General features: G+C 37.6%; 1 protein-coding gene across 1 annotated transcript in view; it reads left to right on the top strand.

Annotated features, from left to right (window-relative positions):
- FRK (fyn related Src family tyrosine kinase) overlaps positions 1 to 19515 on the top strand; it is a 106587-nt gene that overhangs the window by 45926 nt on the left and 41146 nt on the right. Inside the window, exon 2 of the mRNA XM_049654214.1 lies at positions 4655 to 4776. Coding sequence (XP_049510171.1) covers positions 4655 to 4776 — 122 coding nt within the window. The remainder of the gene's footprint in view (positions 1 to 4654; positions 4777 to 19515) is intronic.

Raw genomic sequence — 19515 nt, 5'->3', positions numbered from 1 at the left:
TTATTATTTTCAGCTGTCTCATATAAATTTTTAATTTTTTTTTACTATTCCTATAACTCAGTAGTTCTCAAATTTTACTGTGCATCAGCTGCACCTGGGGATCTATTAAAACCCAGATTGCTGGTAACATCCCACAGTCTCTGAATCAGTAGATACGGGACGTGCTTGCAAATTTCCTTTTCTAACAAGTTTGCATGCTGATGCTCCCGATCCAGGGACCACACTTGGAGGATCGCTGATTTGTAAGACTCTCCCTGATCCGTCCTAGGGTATCCTGATCCCTTCTCTGCACTCACTGTTTACTGCACACAAGAACTACAGCTGAAAGCGCTGAAAGTGGCTGTGGCGGACACGCAGGGCTGGGGTGTGCGTGACCTTCCAGGATGGGGCCAACAGGGACTCTAATGTGCAGAACGGAGAATGACAGTTCTGCCACGGGCTCAAACCACAAATTAAGGAACAATTCTCCCATGTGCAGATGGTGGAAAGCACTATCGTTTTCCCATTAGTCTGTGCTGCAGCACATGCTCTTATGATTCAGTTTATAGTGGTTGCGTCACCACTGAGTATGAAAGGTGGCATTGTAATGCAACTACATGCAGAAAACAATTGTTTTATTTATATTCACTTCCTGATGGTAGCCGGCCAAGTAAAATTCCAGGTATTAACTGAGTTGATGCATCCAATCAAATATTTACATGCATTTCATTGTTACTGTGGATTCAGTGCTTGTGTGATTTGCCTTGTAAAATGAGTGTACCGAACTATTATTCAAGAATCTAAAATTGGTGACATATAAAAGGATTTTTCAAAAAAAATTACTGCAGAGTTCCTTTCTATAAATGGTGTAAAATTACTATATCTTTAACCATTTGATTTACAAAAACTGCTTATTTGTACATATATTTTTTATTTTTATTTTTTATTTTTAAAAATTTACATCCAAATTAGTTAGCATATAGTGAAACAATGGTTTCAGGAGTAGATTCCTTATGTTTATACATATATTGGGCAGAGAAAATACATCATTTACAGAATTAATTATCCAAAATACAAATGTAATGTATGTATCTAAAACATATAATGGAATATTTATTCTTGAAAATAATGAGACATATGAGACATAATCATACTTCTAAGAATTTAATCTGCTAGATAAATTATAATTCTTGTAAAGGTTTAAATATTTACATTTAGAGCAAACATTTTAATGTTGACGCCATAATTAATGCACTCAGAATCAGGAAAATGCATTGGGGTTGATCAGTATATTTGACCTATGTTGCTAATGTGCTTAAGATATTTGTGCGAAGAAACATCGCCATTTCTGGAAATGGACTAAAAAAATACTATTACTTATTAACTATTAGCTTTCATTAAGCATTCAACTGTCCATAAAAATATGTAGTGTTTTTTATGTGTTGACTTAAACTTTATGTAAATGGCATTGTAAGAGTATGTATCATTCTTCAACTCCCTTTTGTCCCTGAACAATTTACTTGTTTTAATTACTGTGTGGTATTCTGTCTTATATCTATAACCAAGTTTGTTTTTCTATTCCCTTACAGTGGACATTTAGATTGTTTCCAATTTTTCAATGCTAGAATTCTTCAGTGAATGCTGTCACGATTTATTTCCTTGAGCACATATGGTGTGTAATCTAGAAGTGAAATTGAATAGTATATGGATATGTAGCCTTATTAGATATTGTCAAATTGCTCTCTGGAGTAGTTGTACCAGATGATATTGCATCTAGTACTGTATGAAGGTTCTTGCTTCACATTTTTTCCAATACCTGAATGTAAAAGTTTTAAATTTTGTCCAGCTCGAAGTGTGACATTTCATTGTTTTAATATTTAATATTCCTAATATTCCTAATTATTGGCACCGATAGAGACTGTGCTTCTTTTCTTATTTTTATTAGTAATTGGGTTTTCCTTTTCTGTGAACTGTACAATTATGCTATGCCAATTTTTCTACTGTTTTGTCTCTTTTTTTAAAAATACTGATTATAAGTCTCTATGTAATCTGACCACTATCCCTGTTCTTGGTTATATACTTTGCAAATATTTTCTCCAGGTCTGTGGCTTGTATTGTAATTTTGTTTCACGGTAATCTTTCAGTTGTTGAAGTTTTTGTAGTGTAAGAAATATTATCAATCTTTTCCCTTAAGGTTTTTATGTCTTTTTCTTTTTCTCTTATCTAAGAAAACTTCCTTAGCCTGGTGTCCTCAGAGAGTTTTAAAGATTGCTTTTTACAATAGGTCTTTATGTAGGACTATGTTGTATGTTGTAGGTAGCATCAATTAATTTTTTCCATATGGATTATTTGTGGCACTGGCATTTGTTATTGAATAATCCATTCTTAAAAAATTTTTTTTTAATGTTTATTTTAATTTTTGAGAGAGAGACACTGTGAGCCAGGAAGGGTCAGAGAGAGAGGGAGACACAGAATCCAAAAAGGCTCCAGGCTCTGAGCTGTCAGCACATAGCTCGATGTGGGGCTTGAACTCATGAGTGGTGAGATCATGACCTGAGCCGAAGTCGGACGCTTAGCCGACTGAGCCACCCAGGTGCCCCTGAATTATCCATTCTTTTACCTCTAATTTGTGTGTTTGGGTCTGTTCAAATTTTTTTAAATTAATTAATTAATTTTGTTGTTGTTGTTCCATTATTCTATTGACTTATTTCTGCAGTTGTAGAAAAGCGTGCATTTTTTAATTTTTCTATGAATTCATTACATAGCCCCTTGGAATGTTTCCATGCCTTCTATAATTTCAGTCAGGTAAACAATAGTCTGTGGACATCAATTTGGTCCTTGCTGTTGAATCAGTGTGGCAGTCATTAGTGTAGTCTACCAAATGATTCCAGCTCTCTTGCCTTCTGGGAAACAGTGGGATTGCATTTCCTACTCTCTTTGCATTTGGGCACAAACATATGACTTGTTTGCAATGGCTTCATTCTTACGTAGAAGCTTTAAATAGAAGCTCCAGGAACCAGCCTGTGATTTGCCACATGTTTTATCTCCTGCCTCAGCAATCATGGAAGCATGGAGATAGAAATGCCCTGGTAGACATAGAGATAGACACAGAGTAGAGCCCCAAGTGACCTTTGGTAGACATGCAGCTGAATGAAAAACAGATCTTTGTCATCTTAAGCCATGGAGATGTTTTGGCATTGTTCATTACTCCTATGAAGCCCGGTATATCCTGACTGATATAATTAATACTGTGTAATTAGAAACTTGATTGGCAAAATGGTAAACAAATACCTTGGCTTTGTCAGGTAATGATTATAGTTTAAGGTCTCTCTTTTCACTTCCTTTCCCCTCTTCCTTCCAATTGTATCACCCTCAGTGCACTCATACTCCCCAATATCCATGACATGTCAAACCAACTGGAGCCAATTTCTGATGGCCTGCATATCCTCTAACAGCCTACAGTTCCTCACACAGCCTGTATTTCTTCCTTCAAGCCTATATTTTCTCTCTTTGAGTGTCTACATTTTAGAAGATGGTACCTGAAGGGGTGCCCGGGTGGCTTAGTCAGTTGGGTGTCCGGTTTTGGCTCAGGTCATGATCTCACAGTTTGTGGGTTTGAGCCCTGCCTCGGGGTCTGTGCTGACAGCTCAGAGCCTGGAGCCTGCTTCGGATTCTGTGTCTCTCTTTCTGCTCCTCCCCCACTTGCACTCTGTCTCTCTCTCTCTCAAAAATAAACATTAACAAAAATAAGAAGATGATACCTGAACAGATAAATGTTTTATCTAAAATCTGAGATGATAAAGTTCAACTTTTTGACCCTAGAGTGGGAGGTCATTAGTGAAAAGCATATTTTCTCAGCTTCCTCTTAGTATCACCTTGGTGTCTACCGACTTGATATACATCTTAGACTGGCTCTCATGTTAAAATCCATAATTCTTTGCCAGGGTTGCTCACATTCACACATTTGTGTGTTCAGTATCGGACTCATATTTCTGGAATGTTCAGGATAGGAGGGTAAAGATAAGAAGTGGGGGTGGCACTAAGAAGACACTTCCCAGATGGAAGTATCTTTTTCACATAATCTCTCCACCAATGAAAATTTCCTTTATATTTGGTAAATTACTCCTAAACATGCAAAATCATTGCATCTTATGGTAGGTTTAGGTAGTAATGGATGAGGGGAGGGAATTAATGTCCAGAAAACTACATTTTTAATTGTCCACACTTTAATATGAAGTGTATGAATCCTTTGATTGGAATGTTTGCCTCCTAACACCTAGAAAGTGTTGGGTGAGGCAGCGAAAAGTTTGATGGTGATGATGAGTAATTGTAGAGCATGGAACCCAGCGGGCTCAGATGGCAGGCCCACCCTGGAGGCTTTGGATTTGACAGAAGGAGGACACATGACCTCTCAGACAGAATGCAGATGTGAGTAGGGACGTGGTAGCAGGCATCAGCCAAATTCCTAGTTTATAATTTTTAAAAGAGTCCTGGTGAGGGTTACAGACATCCAGAAAAATCATCTCAAGTATCAAAAGCTACCATTTATACCTGTGATAGTTTCACTAAAGAATAGTAAACATTTCTGATGTTAGAATACTTCTTGCCAAACTTCCTGTTCTTTAAAAAATAATGGTTGACCGGTTAACTAAAGTTTCCATCTGTTTCTTTTTAGGTGGTTCTTTGGAGCAATCAAGAGAACAGATGCAGAAAAACAACTATTATATTCAGAAAACCAGACTGGTGCCTTTCTAATCAGAGAGAGTGAAAGCCAGAAAGGAGATTTCGCCCTTTCAGGTATGGGCATTGTTTGTGTGATCTAAATATGGGTTTGAGAGTCTGTAATCATGAACCTGCTGTGTGAACATGGACAGGTTAATTTGAAATTTGCCTTATTTCTTATTTTCATAGTAAGTACCAAAATTAAATCTGAACTACCCAAGGGTAATATAGAAATTAACAAACAGTTTCTAACTATGGATAGAAGTTTCCATATGAAATGAAGATTAAATAGGTCTGGCTGCATTTTCTCACTTTTGTATTATCTAGGGGTTTCTCCTTCTAGGGAAATGATAAGCAAAAAGTAGAAACTACATTGTTGTCAAATTTGATCTTTCCACAATACAGTTTCAATTTTTGTATTTCATTTGCCTTTGCCTGGTCGATAGAAAATGAATTGAAATGTTGGATACAAATGCATTTGGTTAATCCCTTGACTTGTAAAATTTGGTCAAATGTAGTTTTTCAGCTAAAGAGTCAAATACATGTTGACTTTACATTGTCTTAGGAAGGAGGAAAGGCCTGAGAATTATCTTTAATAGTTACAGGTGCTAATATGCATGTTTCTGCTTTCATGAATCTGTCTCTCAGTGTAGGTTGCAAAGCTATTGAATGTCCTTTCTTAAAGACCATTTAGACTCATCTGTCACATGAGACTTTTTCTCTCCTTGCTGTGCTCTGACCTCTGTATTGTCCGGGCCCATTGTATGTTATTATCCCCTTTAAAGTGTGTACTCTGTTTCTCCAGCTAGACATAGACCTTTTGGGGGAAGAGATTTTGCCTTCCTTTATCCCTGTCGGCCCTGTGGTAAATGTTTATCATATCTTATTGTGCCTGCCTGGCTCACTGAGCTGGAAGTCAGCATGGCCTTCGTGGTGCAGTAGTGAAGCAGGCCCTGAGCCCACGTGTCCCGGGAACTTTGATTGGACCTGAACTCAGGCCAGACTATATGTGTTTGGTCCCCAGTTTTCTTCCTCACACCAGGAAGTCCCAAATATTAGGGCAGATGGATTGGAGCTGGAAAGGATTAAGGACAGTGGTGTTGAGGCAGTTTTTTTTTCAGAGGCTCCATCCTTCAGCCCCTGCCTATACCAGGATCAAGTTAATATGGTGTTCTCAAATCGTTTGGTTCCAGCTCCATCCTACTTAGTTAGAGGATGCTCTTCTGGTTACTATTTTTGAAATGTACCCAAGTAGGATGAGCCTCTGACCTTTCCAATCTTGCTTATATCTAAGGTAATAATCAAAGAATTTAATGACTGATATAGGTTGGGCATTAGCCACTCAGAATTGATGCCCTATCAGCCTGTGACTTCTTACCAGTGCACACCTATATATACCCAGGTGACATAAGTGAATATTTTATTAGGTATAATAACTTTTTTCTTTTTCTTTTTTTTTTTTTTTAATGTTTATTTATTTTTGAGACAGAGAGAGACAGAGCGTGAACAGGGGAGGGGCAGAGAGAGAGGGAGACACAGAATCTGAAACAGTCTCCAGGCTCTGAGCTGTCAGCACAGAGCCTGACGCGGGGCTCGAACTCACAGACCATGAGATCATGACCTGAGCCGAAGTCGGCCGCTTAACCGACTGAGCCACCCAGGCGCCCCTAGGTATAATAACTTTTTTCTGATCATGAAAGCAGTATAAACACTTTTATATGAACTATCTAAAATAATCTAAGATATCATAATCTAAAATATCACTTTCTGAAGATATATTTTTAATATTTGAATAGCTTTTCTGGCAAGCTTTTTTCTGTGCTTAACTTTTAAACATATTTATTTAAACAAACACACACTCATATTCAGAAAATAAATTGAGATCATCTTGTACAGAAAAATATGTATAAATATAAATATGTGTGTGTATATACACACCTATTTGTATGTGTACGAACGCACACAATGGTTCTAGGCTCCATTTTTCTTATTCTTTCAGTATCCTTGAATATTTTTTGCATGTCCTTTAATATTTGTCTATATCATTATTTTTAGAAACCCTGCAATCTTCCATCGAATGGGTATCTATTGAATGGGTATTAATCTATTTCATATTTTGTATATTTTCATTATTTTTAGTTATTTTGCTGTTATGAAATACGATATAGTGGACATCCTTATAGATAAATATTTGAAAATTTCCATGAGAATATTTACTCAGAGGAAGAAAAACATGTCTTTTGGAAATCTCTGTGCTTAATGATAAGAAGAGATATAAGAGGATTTCTCATTTAAATGTATCCATGTTTGTTTATTTGGCTTTCCCAATACTTATATGTAAAATTAGGTAATCATTATTTGGCTAAAAGCGAGATTAAATGTTTTAGATTAGCATTAAACACAGAGAAGAAGAATATTTCTATGAGGAAAACAAACTAAAAGTAGAATTGCCTGAGTCATATCTTTGAATAATGCCCAGACTACAGTGACTATTCTGAACACTTTCTAAGTAGAATATTATGGAACAAAACAGCTTTACAGGCTTAGAACAAAATTACAAGGATATTGGCTGTTATGTGCTGAGAATACTCTAGCGCTTGCTTATGGATTTAGGAAGCTTTGTAGGCCTTGCTCGGAAACCAGCATATCATTATGGATTCTTTTTGAATGAAGTCAAACAATTTAGAGTCTTTCAAATGAATTATCTGATTGCTGTGTATTCACTGGGGGACAAAGGAAATGCAGGCCATTATATTCTACTGAAAGGAAAATTTTCTTATTAGCCAGAAGGAGGGCTATCCAAGAGAAAAATGGAAAGAAAAGGTCTTCAATATGTCTACATTAAAACAAACAAACAAACAAACAAACAACCCAACTACTGACTGTTGATTACCACTAAGGACCTTCAGATATACCCATCATAGATTTATTTTCTAGTGCAGTTGTCCCCTTAATCAGCCTGAATTGATGGTCTTCAATTTTGCTGACTGCTATGCTGCCAAAGGAGGGCCAATAATACCCCTTTTCTATCTCTGTCTTTCCTACGTGAGTTTTCCTTAGAAGTATTGTCTTTATTCCTTGGGCGGCAATGGCTTGCAGCTGTCAGAGAAGAGCTTCATGAAGAAGCATGATTTATTGATGCTGGGGCGGGCTTGAAGCAGCGGTCCAAGGTTGGGGTGGGTGCTAATTGGTTTGTTGTGATCCTTGCATGGCTGTCGGCTCTGATGAGGTCTGAGTAGATCTGGAAAGAGAGTTAGGGCCATGACACTTCTCCTAACAGCAAGGCACTAATTAGCTGTGAATTACAGCTGCACTTTTGGATATTACATATTATATGTGGTAGCCAGAGAATCTGTCTTCATTAGATGCATGACAGGTAGTTTTAGTAGCCCTACTGTTATTTGTCATTGGTAGTGAATTGTTTTTCTGATGAAAAATATAAATTTTCGATTGCATGTCAACTTGTTGGGCTATCTTTTGACTTCAATCAAGTACTTCAGAGGAATTATTATTGTTATTACCATTAATATTAATTTGCTGTTTGGAGTTCTGTAAGCATTTATATTACTGTTTAAAGTACACTTTAAGGAAAATACACTTTGAAGGCTAAAATTGAGCTGCAGGTGGGTTTTTCAGAAGAGATTCTGCATTGCACATTGTAATTTTACCTTAGGCAACTCTGCATATAAAAACCTCTAAAGTTGTAGAGAGAATTCCAGATTCATTGTCAATGAAACCCTTTTAAGAGCAAACAATAACAGATTGGAGATAGTTGAAAAATGACTACATTGAGGACACGAGGCAAAAAAACCTCATCAGCAATATTCAGGGAGATGCATTTAGAAGTTGATATCATTTATTTATACATTTGCTTATTTCTTCAACAACATTCGAGTGCCTACCATGTGCCAGGCCTCTGCTAGGTGAAGGCAGCAAAGGCAGCAAGGCACAGTCCCTGGACCCAGTCTTCAGGAAGGTACAGCTGTCTAGTGAGAGGAGTGGAGACAGGGGCCCAGTCTCTGAGGGGGAGCAAGAAGGTTTCACAGAGGAGGAAGCATGTGTGTTCTGGACCAATGATTGTTACCAGGTAGCAGTGTGGGAATGATTATTCCTGGCAAGGCAAGTGAATGGAGTTGTATGTCTGGTGTGTGTGTGTGTGTGTGTGTGTGTGTGTAGCAGGGATGGAGAAGAGGAGAGAAGGAATGGCAGAAAATGAACCTGGAAAGGAAGGTTGGAGCTAGACTGTTCAGGGCCTTGTAGACCACGTGAAGAATTTGGATCTTGTTCTACAGAGGGAAATTTTAGACAGAAAGTGACCTGGTCTGACCTTTCTGACCAGGGATGAGGTTTGCAGGTGATAGTCTGAGGAGTGTAAGGGCAAATACGGTGGCATCCCTTGCAGCTGTTTGCAATCACAGGTGCAAGGCAGCAGAGTTCATCAGCATTCGACACAGAGGACCGATGGAACCCAAGCTCAGCTGGTCACACCAAGGTTCTGCCCTGGCACAGGGTATCCCCAGAAACCACAGGGCCCCTCTGTTGCTCTCCTTTTCTTATGAGGCAAGTGTGGGAATCACTGAGGACTCACAACAGCAGTCTTTGCTTTGGTGCTAAGCAATCTGAGTGTGGGTATCAACTACTTGCAGGGCTATTTGGAAATCCCAGCACGTATGGGCTTTGGGCACTGTGGGAAACTGCAGCTCATTTTTTGTCTGAGGAAACCATGGGGCCTGTTGCAAGTTGTGGTCGGGTGCAGTCCCTCTTGCTGGCCATAGGGGGTGATAGTGAAACCGACTCATTGGGCCCTCACCACACAATCAAGAAACAGCTCCTAGGGTTCTTTACTAGAGAGTCCTGCTTATCTCCAATGATGACAGCCTGAAGCGGGGCAGAGGTATGGCGAATGGAGAGTAGGAAACGGAAGTGAGAAATATTTAGAAGATGGAACGGACGGGAGTTGGTAGTTGATCAGAAGTAGGGTACAATCAGGATGCAGAAAATTAGGATGACTCTTGTACCTCTGACTTGAGTAATGGGGGAACAATGTGACTTTAGTCAAAATGAGGTATATAGGAGGAGATGGCTTACAGGGAGAGAGGGGAGAAGACCAAGGGAAGAAAGCTTAGAGATGTTTGAAGCAATGGACATATGGTGGACATACAAGTAGCCACTATCTCTTTTTTGACTTGTTTTTGAATTTGAGCAGAGTGCTTCTAGGATAAATTTCCATTACAGTGAACATGTAAGTCCCATGGAATATGCATGACTTTTATGATACTTTGTGATTACTATGAAGTCCCTTCTTCAGAATATAAAATAGGCCTCTGTAGGGACATATTTTTAATTTTATTTATTTATTTAAAGTTTTATTTATTTGTTTTGAGAAAGAGAGAGAGAAAATATCCCAAGCAGGCTCTGCACTGTCAGTGTGGAGCCTGACGCAGGGTTCAAACTCACGAACTGGGAGATCGTGACCTGAGCTGAAATCAAGAGTCTGACTCTCAACTGACTGAGTCACCCAGGCACCCTGGGATATATTTTAATTTTAAAGTAAATATACTGAAATACTTAGACCAAATACATGTTTTGCCTTTCAAAGTGATACATTTTTTAGAATTTATTTATTTATTTTGAGAGAGAGAGAGAGAGAGAGAGAGAGAGCAAGATGGGGCAGAGAGAGAAAGAATCTTCAGCAGGCTCTGCATTGTCAGTGCAGAGCCCGATGGGAGTCTTGAACTCATGAACGGTCAGATTCTGACCTGAGTGGAGATCAACAGTCAGAGGCTTAACCAGCTAAGCCACCCAGGTGCCCCACTCTTCAAAGTAATAGAATGCCATTGCTTAAAGTATTGCACAGATGGTAAAAGTGTCTTACAGAAAGGGTATCACTTTTGTTAAAGGCCCTTAGCTGGGGCAACTCTGTGTTCATTCACTGAGGGCAACTTTGATACTTGAAAGTGGCCAGAATTATCTCAAGCAACTTTCTGAATAATATGGATGAGTAACCTGAGTGATACCATGGATACAAAGTGCTGTAACTTTTTCAATATTTCTGCATGTCTTCTAAATTAATTCTGATGGTAATTCAAAAGGTAATGAGAACAACAGTGGCATCATTAGGGAAGATGCGTACCCTTTCATGTTGACCTTGCGTGTATCCTTCACATTGAACTTACGTATTCAAAGATTCATCTATATTTATGAGTAACTCTTACACTGTAGGTAAATATGTGCTTCTCACACTAGATTATAAACTCGTTGGGCAGAAGACAGACACTTTTTTTTTGCTTTTGGTACATTCTTCTCCTCTATCTCCATAGTTGCCACATACTTCGTAAAGCCAGTAGAGGCTCAAATACTTACCTCTTTACGCTATAGTCTACCAGGAACAAAGACAAGCAAGACCATTGTCACTTTCTTAAACTTCTAAAATCTGGACCACGCAAGATCACAAATAATCCTCTTATTTGCTGTGCTTCAGGCTTATTTTAGACAGACTATTTCTAACCTTGACAGGTTAGTTGTTTCCAGGTAATAAGACTTTTGTAGAGCAGACAAAATTGGAAAAGGACATCACTTCTATTGTGGCCTCTGTCTCTCTGCTGGCATAGGGGTCAGACCCAAACTCACTTCCATTGACCACTGAGATGCCATTATTGCACCCAAACTTTTTGAGATCTGCTGACTCATTCTAATGTGTTGCTGGCCCAATGGCAGAAGGCTGTGTGTTTTGTTACCAGTCCCCTGAGCTATCCATACATTCTTCATTTAAAATTAATGTGGACATAGTGGCCACAAGAGTGTGTCAACAGTTCTATTACTATTAACCATGAATGTAAATACAATTGTATCTCCCAAGTAGGAGCCCATATTAAATGGTTAGAAAAGATTGCTCCTTGAATTTATTATGCAATGAAACTTCTATGGATTCTGGGAGCATTTTGATATTGGTTAAAGATGTTTTGCTTTTTAAAAAGTGCACATGCTGCAGAAAGAAATTTTTATGTTAATAACTCCAGTATCTCATATAAAATATATTAAATTTTAAACATGTTGGTGCCATCTTAGAAAATGCCTTTTAATTAAAGTCATAATTTAGTTGTATCCAGCTTAATTGCAAATATCATTGCCTGTAGTAGCAAGTGGCTTTTTTTGTGAGTTATGATATTTCTTAACATTTCCTTTTCTTAACACTACTACTGATAAATTATATTTCAAATGTTTTAAATACTCTATAAAGTTAAATTAACATTTTATTATCTAGTGCATATATCTGTGTTTATGTCTGTACATATACAGACACAAAGAGATGCATAGACAAAGAATCTTTTCTCTAGAGCACTGGCTCATGGAAAAATCTTGTCTATTGAAAATCTATGACTAACATTTCTAGAAGTCACAGTTCTTTAGCATTCTTCTTTCACTTGTCTGTGAATACTACATACTAACTTATCTACATTTTCTTTTCTGGTTTTGCTTACCTTGTTTTATTTATTTAAAAAAACCCTCTCTGTATGAATATTTTGAGCTATTTGGAGGAAAACACAATAAAAGAAATGATGCATATTATTGCTTTTTGAATGTAACCTTATAATAATACATTTCAGATATTAAATAAATAAGTAGGAAGTTGATAAGTCATGTGGAGGTCGGTGAAATTGTTTCCTTTTTGTAATTCATGAAGTCTTCCATTCCGTTATTTTTTTTTTTCATTTTATTAGTTGCCACATTAAATGTATTCTTATTTATATTTTGTCCCATTTTTATACTTCTAGATGGAGGTAGTGGCTAGGTAAGAATTATTTGAGTTAGCATCCTCCTGTTTTCTATTCAAGAACATACATAAGCCAGAATCAGAGCGACTCTGGAAACTGAGTCTATCAATCGATAATTTGTCAGACTCTGGGTAGATATTCTCCCGACTTCAGTGTGACTGTAGATGATCTGACATAAGTGGCAGGAGCAGATTTTGACTTTCACATCAGATCAGGGCTAGCGACGAAGGAGGAGGGGGGATGATTTGACCTGTGCTCAGTGTGTGTTTCTGTCTTAGAGAGCCAGGACATGCGGCTACCAGGAAACCAGGCAGCCATTGCCCTCCTGAGTAGAATGACAGGGGATTCGGGCTGTCCCTTGGCAACCATGTGTAGTCCCCTCCTTTTCTGCATCCAAATGGGACAGCTGCTTGCAGCACAGCAAATGTTGTACAGATGGAAGATGACAATGATAGCGTGTTGCAAACTGAGTGAATTTAACCTCATAGAAAGAAAGAAACGAGAACTTTGCTCTCTCGTGATTGTGTTTTTCACGCATTCTTCTGGTTAAACAAACAACTCAGCATTACTGTCTTAGTCGGTTTTGTGTGCTATCACAAATTACCATAGACTGGGTGGTTTAAAACAGCAAGCATTGATTTCTCACAGTTGTGGAGGCTGGACGTCCGAGATCAGGCTGCCAGCAGATTTGATGTCTGATGAGTGTTCCTGGTTTGTAGCCGGCTGCTTTCTTGCTATATTCTCACATGGTGGGGAGAGAGAAAGGGAGAGAGGCTTTGCATGTGAGCTCTCGTCTCTTCCTCTCCTTTATAAGGGCGCTATCCCTTCATGAGGATTCTACCTTCATGGCCTCACCTATACCTAATCACCTCTCAAAGGCCCATTTCCTAACACCACCACAATTGGGGATTAGGGCTCCAATGTACGAATTTGAAGAGGAGACAAGCATCAGTCCGTAATGATCACAAAGGACTGAATTCTGTTCTTTGTCAGCAGGAATGGCAAGGGGGCAAGAGGAGATCCACCTTTCTTCCAGCAAAGCCACGAGGACTGAACAATTGATAAACACTGGCAATATGTTCACAGGCTTGGTGCTTTAGCAGCCTTCCTGTGTGTGCTCTAAGAGAAAGAAATGTACACTCATTGAATTGGATGGAGAGGAAGACCAGTGCATATGTTTTCTGCTGAAATGCCAAGCTTTTTTTTCTTTCAACGATGAGTATAATGGGAAAAATAAATAGAAGTAATGAGATTCTGTATATGCAATAACAACCTTTCCCAACTTATGTTCCAGAATGTGAGGTCTTTGATAGGCCAGAAGTGGTCCATAGAACAGAAGATTTAGGAGTTAAATGCATTTGAAAAACATTCCCTCAGCCCTGACTCGACAAAGCACGTAAAAGTCTTAGAAGCTCTACAGCAAAGAAATTTAACTTTTCAACCCAGAGTTTCCAAAAATCACTTGATTAGAGAACCATTTCTTTTTCTATAAAACATGGTTTAGGAAAAAATGATAGTATAAGAGATGATAAACAATAATCAGAAGATGTAGAGAAAACTCATACTCATGAGATATTCACTAAAAGGAACAGAAAAATTTTTTGAAAGCATTTTATTTGCAGTTATAAAATTCAAGCAAATAAAAATTCCATGAAATTAGCCATAAAAAGCAGCATGAAAAGGTAATAGATCGGAGATAGCAAACAACAAAATTGCCACTTTAGGAATGTAAGGAGAAAGTTGAGGTGCTCTTGGACAGAGAAGAAAAACAGATGAAAATTTGTGAGGGACGATAATGCACAAACTGGAGACATTTCTTGAAATTTATAAGGATAATGAAATGCAAGCAACAGTTAAATATGTGGTAGAAGAAAATTTTCCTGAGGTGAAGAAAAAAAAATCTGTGCTTGTAAATTAAGAGGACTCACATTGTTGCCGCAAAAAGATCCCTACCTAGTGTATCTTTTCAAAATAATTTAGTATCAGAGATAAACAAAGAATTCTGCCAGCATCCAGGAAAAAAATAATTTCAAAAGAATGAAAATTGAGTTAAGAATTCTTTCTCTGCACTAAAAATCAACATAAAAATTAAAAAGAAAAAAAGAAACAAAATTTAACCACTGATAAAAGACCAAAAAAAAAAAAAAAGAAAGAAAGAAAGAAAGAAAGACAGAAAGAAAAAGAAAACCTCCACCATATAAAGTATTCCTTCTTTCCCCCACCAACTTTACCAATAAAGTTGAAAAGATAACTGTGTACATTTACCTAAATTCACCAGTTTTAATATTTTGTGACATTTATTTTCTCTCCCATCACTCATATCCCTCTTTTTCTTTTTAAATGTTTATTTATTTTTGAGAGAGAAAAGGGAGAGAGAGAGAGAGAGGATCTAAAGCGGGTTTTGCATGGATAGCAGAGAGCCCAATGTGGGGCTCGAACTCATGAACCATGAGATCATGACCTGAGCTGAAGTTGGACACTTAACCAACTGAGCCACCCAGGCGCCCATTCATATGTCTCTTTATATAGACATATATATAGAAATTACAGAGATCATATCCCTTCCCTTTAAAAACTTTAGTATCAATATGTATGTCTTAGGAATAAGGACACTCTTTTACATTACTATAATACCATTAAACTTGAGAAATTTCACAGTGATAGAACAATATCATCTATTATAGTGTATATACTCAAATCTCTCCAAATGTCCTTGCTACGTCTTTATTTATTTGCGTTTTGATGCAATGAAGGATTATGCATTGCATTTGGTTATTGTATCTCATTAGTTTCTTTTATCTAGCAGAGTCAAAGCCTTTGATAACTCTCCTTTGCATAGCCCATAAATTCTTATCTACCTTGACATTTCAGCCCTTCATAGTACTGCTCAAGGCTGTCTCCCAGCCTAATCTTTCATACTCTTTTTAGTCAAACTGTGCTTCCTGCAAGATGAACACCAGCTATTACATGACCATGCCTTGCACTTCCTCTCTTCCTAACCCTTTTTTTTTTTTTTTAACTTTCTGTAAGCAAGGTACTCGGACTTAGCATAGTGTCTTGCATGTAGAAAATTTTTTTTGATAAATGTTTACTAAAGGTTGAATTGTTTTAATAGTTTGCTACAAATTTTTTTCTCACCTCACCTTTTCTTTATGTAGAAAAGCAAATTTAAAATATATTGGGAGGAATATTTTGAATTTTAAAAAATCATTTATTCATTGATTCATTCACCATAAAACTTTAATTTGTGTATGCTATGTGGCATAATTGTACAGACAGCTAGCTCACACTATCACAAGCATTTGATTATTATGCATAGAAAGCGGTTATATGCAAAATACTTTTAGAACCAAGAGAAGAGAACAGTTATTTCCTGGATTAATAAAGGAGGGCAGGGACGCTTGGGTGGCTCAGTTGGTTGAGTGTCCAACTCTTGATTTTGGCTCAGGTCATGATCCTGTGGTTGAGGGATCAAACCCTGAGTCAAGGCTCCATGCAGAATGTGGAGACTGCTTGAGATTCTCTCCCTCTCTCTCTCCCCCACTCCTGCTTGTACATGCACGCGTGCTCTCTCTCTCTCATAAGTAAGTAAGTAAGTAAATAAAAAATAAATAAATAAATAAGGGAGGGCATTACAGGGAAATGAGACAACAGTCAACACTACCCAATAGTGAGTAGAAGTAAATGGAAAATACTATGCACAAAATTATTTTTTTTGTTCAGATAATGCGCATTGTTAAGAACCTTCCTACTCTGAAAAAAATCAGATTATGCTCATTAGATTGAGATAGGAATTATTTGAACCCTTTGACAAAAAAGGTAGAGATCTGTAAGTTATTCATCCATTACTACCCATATGCTTGAATAACTATCAAGGTAGTAGACTGTATATATTATAAATTTGATCATGATAAATTCAATATGAGTTTTATTTTTGAATAGCATGATAGTGCCAGAACTGAGATTTAAACCTAGGTCTCTCTGGATCTTGGGCCCAGATAACATATAAACTTAATGATCTCAAAGTGGGAAAAAGAGGAAAGATTAAAAGAAAAGTCGAGCAGTGGAAGACAGCAGGAAGCAAAGAGAAGAACATTTGAGAAGAGATGGTGTTGAGTTCTGGATTGAATAGGAAATGAATCTTGGCTTCGGAAATGAGTCTGTGACCCACAGGCCTTCTAATTCTTTCTCTTTTCCACTTGTCTTGAGCATTTGCTTCCAGTTTATACTTCAGGGAAATAATAACTAAATAAATGCTTGCATCTCAAGGCTGCCTGATTCTTAAATCAAATTAAGCATGTAATCAATTTCTTCTAGTTACTCTTAAGTGACAAAAAAATATTTGAAAAAATCCTGTAGAATTAAGCCCAACCAATGTATTTCATATGGTGTTTATACAAACAAAGACTTCTGTCTACAGTGCTGAAGGCTATACCTCTGCCTTTATTTTAAAACCAAAACACGATGCCGGCTTCTATTGTCTGCTTATACTCTTTACAACATTGGGCCATTGGAGGGCTTTCAGTCAAAGCCCCTTGCTTTGGGGCTTTGCTCCCTCTTGTGGCACATCAGGAAATAACATGTCATTATGGAAACAATACAAGAGATTTTTGTTTTGTTTTGTTTTTAGTTTTCAAGACTCATTAATTTATAGGGTGGGAAAGAATACCTGATTTTAGTTGAAAACAAGTTTACAACTTTAAAATATCTTTAGCAATCTATGCTATAAATGAAAACACCCCCGACTAGCAATAATTTTACTTTATTAATTTCAAAAAATTGACCAAGGTTTAAATTTTCTTAATGATTCAGGTATCTAGTTACTATGTGGTGATAGTTACACAAAATGTGTTCATGATGTAATAAGTGAATGAAATAAATACAATCCAATTTAATAAGTTAGTAGCTTTAATTTTAAACTACATATTTAAAATGATATATGTATTTTAGCTACTTTATAACTATTTATCAGCATCACATCAATCATGAAGTCATTTCTAATGCATTTGAGAAACGTGCTTTGCATTAAGTTGTTAGAAATTTTGGCACAGGAGCTACAATCTGAGAAAGTATTCTGTTGTCTTAAAAGCCTATGCGTGGCAGGTACTAAATTTATTTTCCTATTTGTGTTAGTGGGGCAGAGACTTTCTTAAATCCCTTCTCTCTGCAAAGTTAGCTCCTTATCACCTGCAGATGCTGTTAAAAATATTTTTCTGGAAGTTAAATATGGAAGAGGCAAAAATGTAAAGGGAGAAAAACAAAAATTATATTCCTATTATTATATAATTTTAGTAAGCATCATTTTCTGTATATCTATTCTGTGTATAATCCTGAACAAAATGATGACCCAGGCCTTCAGGAACTTTTCATTCATTCATTCATTCATTCAATACTTACTTAATGCCCACTGTGTGCATTTAGTATTCAGAAGGCTGAGCTACAATGGCAAACAAGATTGTCTCTGCCCTCATGAAGCATACATTCTAGTTGGCAGTGGAAGGGAGATGCGGAAAGATATCTATATATTTGTTGTGTTACTCTGGTTTCTATAAGAGGAAGCAAACAGTTGAAATCAAGGAAAACACTTTGTTTTCCTATACAGAATAATGATGGATTGGAGTAGAAATGAAAATTGCCTTCTAACACTGACAATTTGAAAGAAATATGGAAGCATAATTTTTTTTTTTTAACGTTTTTTATTTATTTTTGGGACAGAGAGAGACAGAGCATGAACGGGGGAGGGGCAGAGAGAGAGGGAGACACAGAATTGGAAACAGGCTCCAGGCTCCGAGCCATCAGCCCAGAGCCTGACGCGGGGCTCGAACTCACGGACCGCGAGATCGTGACCTGGCTGAAGTCGGACGCTTAACCGACTGCGCCACCCAGGCGCCCCTGGAAGCATAATTTTACACTAAGAATATCTAGGCTGGGAAGATGAGGTCATCAGAGCTTCAGTTGGATTCTCCCATTAAAGGTATTACGGTTTATGATTATGAGCTCTCTAGCCTGGTTGTTTGGTTTGGGTTCTTCCTCTTATACCGGGTGGCTTTTGGCAAATCACTCAGCCTCTCTGTGCCTCTGTTCCTTGTTCAGCAAAACGGAAATTAAAAATAGCATCTACCTCTTGGTGGTGTCCTTTGGATTAGATGAGTTACTACAATACATGTAAGGTACTTAAGACACTGCCTGGTACCAGGCAAGCAATATATATATCTGCCATTGTCGTTAGCATTCAAACCTAAGCAATAATGAGCCTTCAGACTATTTAGCATGTTGTGATATAACAACAGGACCATGAAAGTATGCTAATTGCTAGGTGGGATGGACCTAAGAAGACACTAGTTTTGCTCTCATCTCTTTGAAATTTGCAGTGTAGTTTCAGCATTTTGTTTTGTTAGCTTTGGTAATTTAGGTTGTAAAAAGCAAGGATTAGGTGTGATAATGGAGCTGCTATCAGGGTGGGAGGGATGCCCAGTGAACAGGGCAGAGCCTCAAAAGTCAAGCACATTTATCATCACATATGACCACGTATAACCCACCATGTTGCCCTGAATGGGCCTTTGTCACAATGATCAACCTCCAGAATTCTTAGGTTCCATCTGTTTAAATTTGGGTTTTAGTTTTTCTCTTTCAGAAGGTAGAAATCATCATTTTTCTCCACCACATCCCAATGTTGTGATGACTATATGTATTTCTGTAAAGTCCCTTGCTAGAATAGTAGAGTTAGAATTCGGACAGGAAAGGATTTTCAGATCATCCAGTCAAAATACGCATTGTACAATTGAAGGGATTAGACGACCAGTAGGGTAAGTTACTTGTCCAAGGCAACACAAGTTGGTGTGAGGGTGGCTAGCTACAAAATTGGATCTTTTGACATCTTTTAAATATTGTTCAGAAATCATGCTGCTTTCTTTAAAATGTCTTCTGTTAGTCAGTTTTTGTCCCTAAACTCAGTGGTTTACTCATTTGCGAGAGGGTTGTTGGTGGGTGAGGCTCTGTCAGAGGTACCAGACCTGGGTTCAACTCCATGTATCTTTCA

The sequence above is a fragment of the Panthera uncia genome (assembly GCF_023721935.1).
Source record: "Panthera uncia isolate 11264 chromosome B2 unlocalized genomic scaffold, Puncia_PCG_1.0 HiC_scaffold_24, whole genome shotgun sequence".
Taxonomy (NCBI): domain Eukaryota; kingdom Metazoa; phylum Chordata; class Mammalia; order Carnivora; family Felidae; genus Panthera; species Panthera uncia.
The sequence above is the reverse complement of the archived record's forward strand: the minus strand, read 5'-3'. Positions and strand labels throughout refer to the sequence as shown.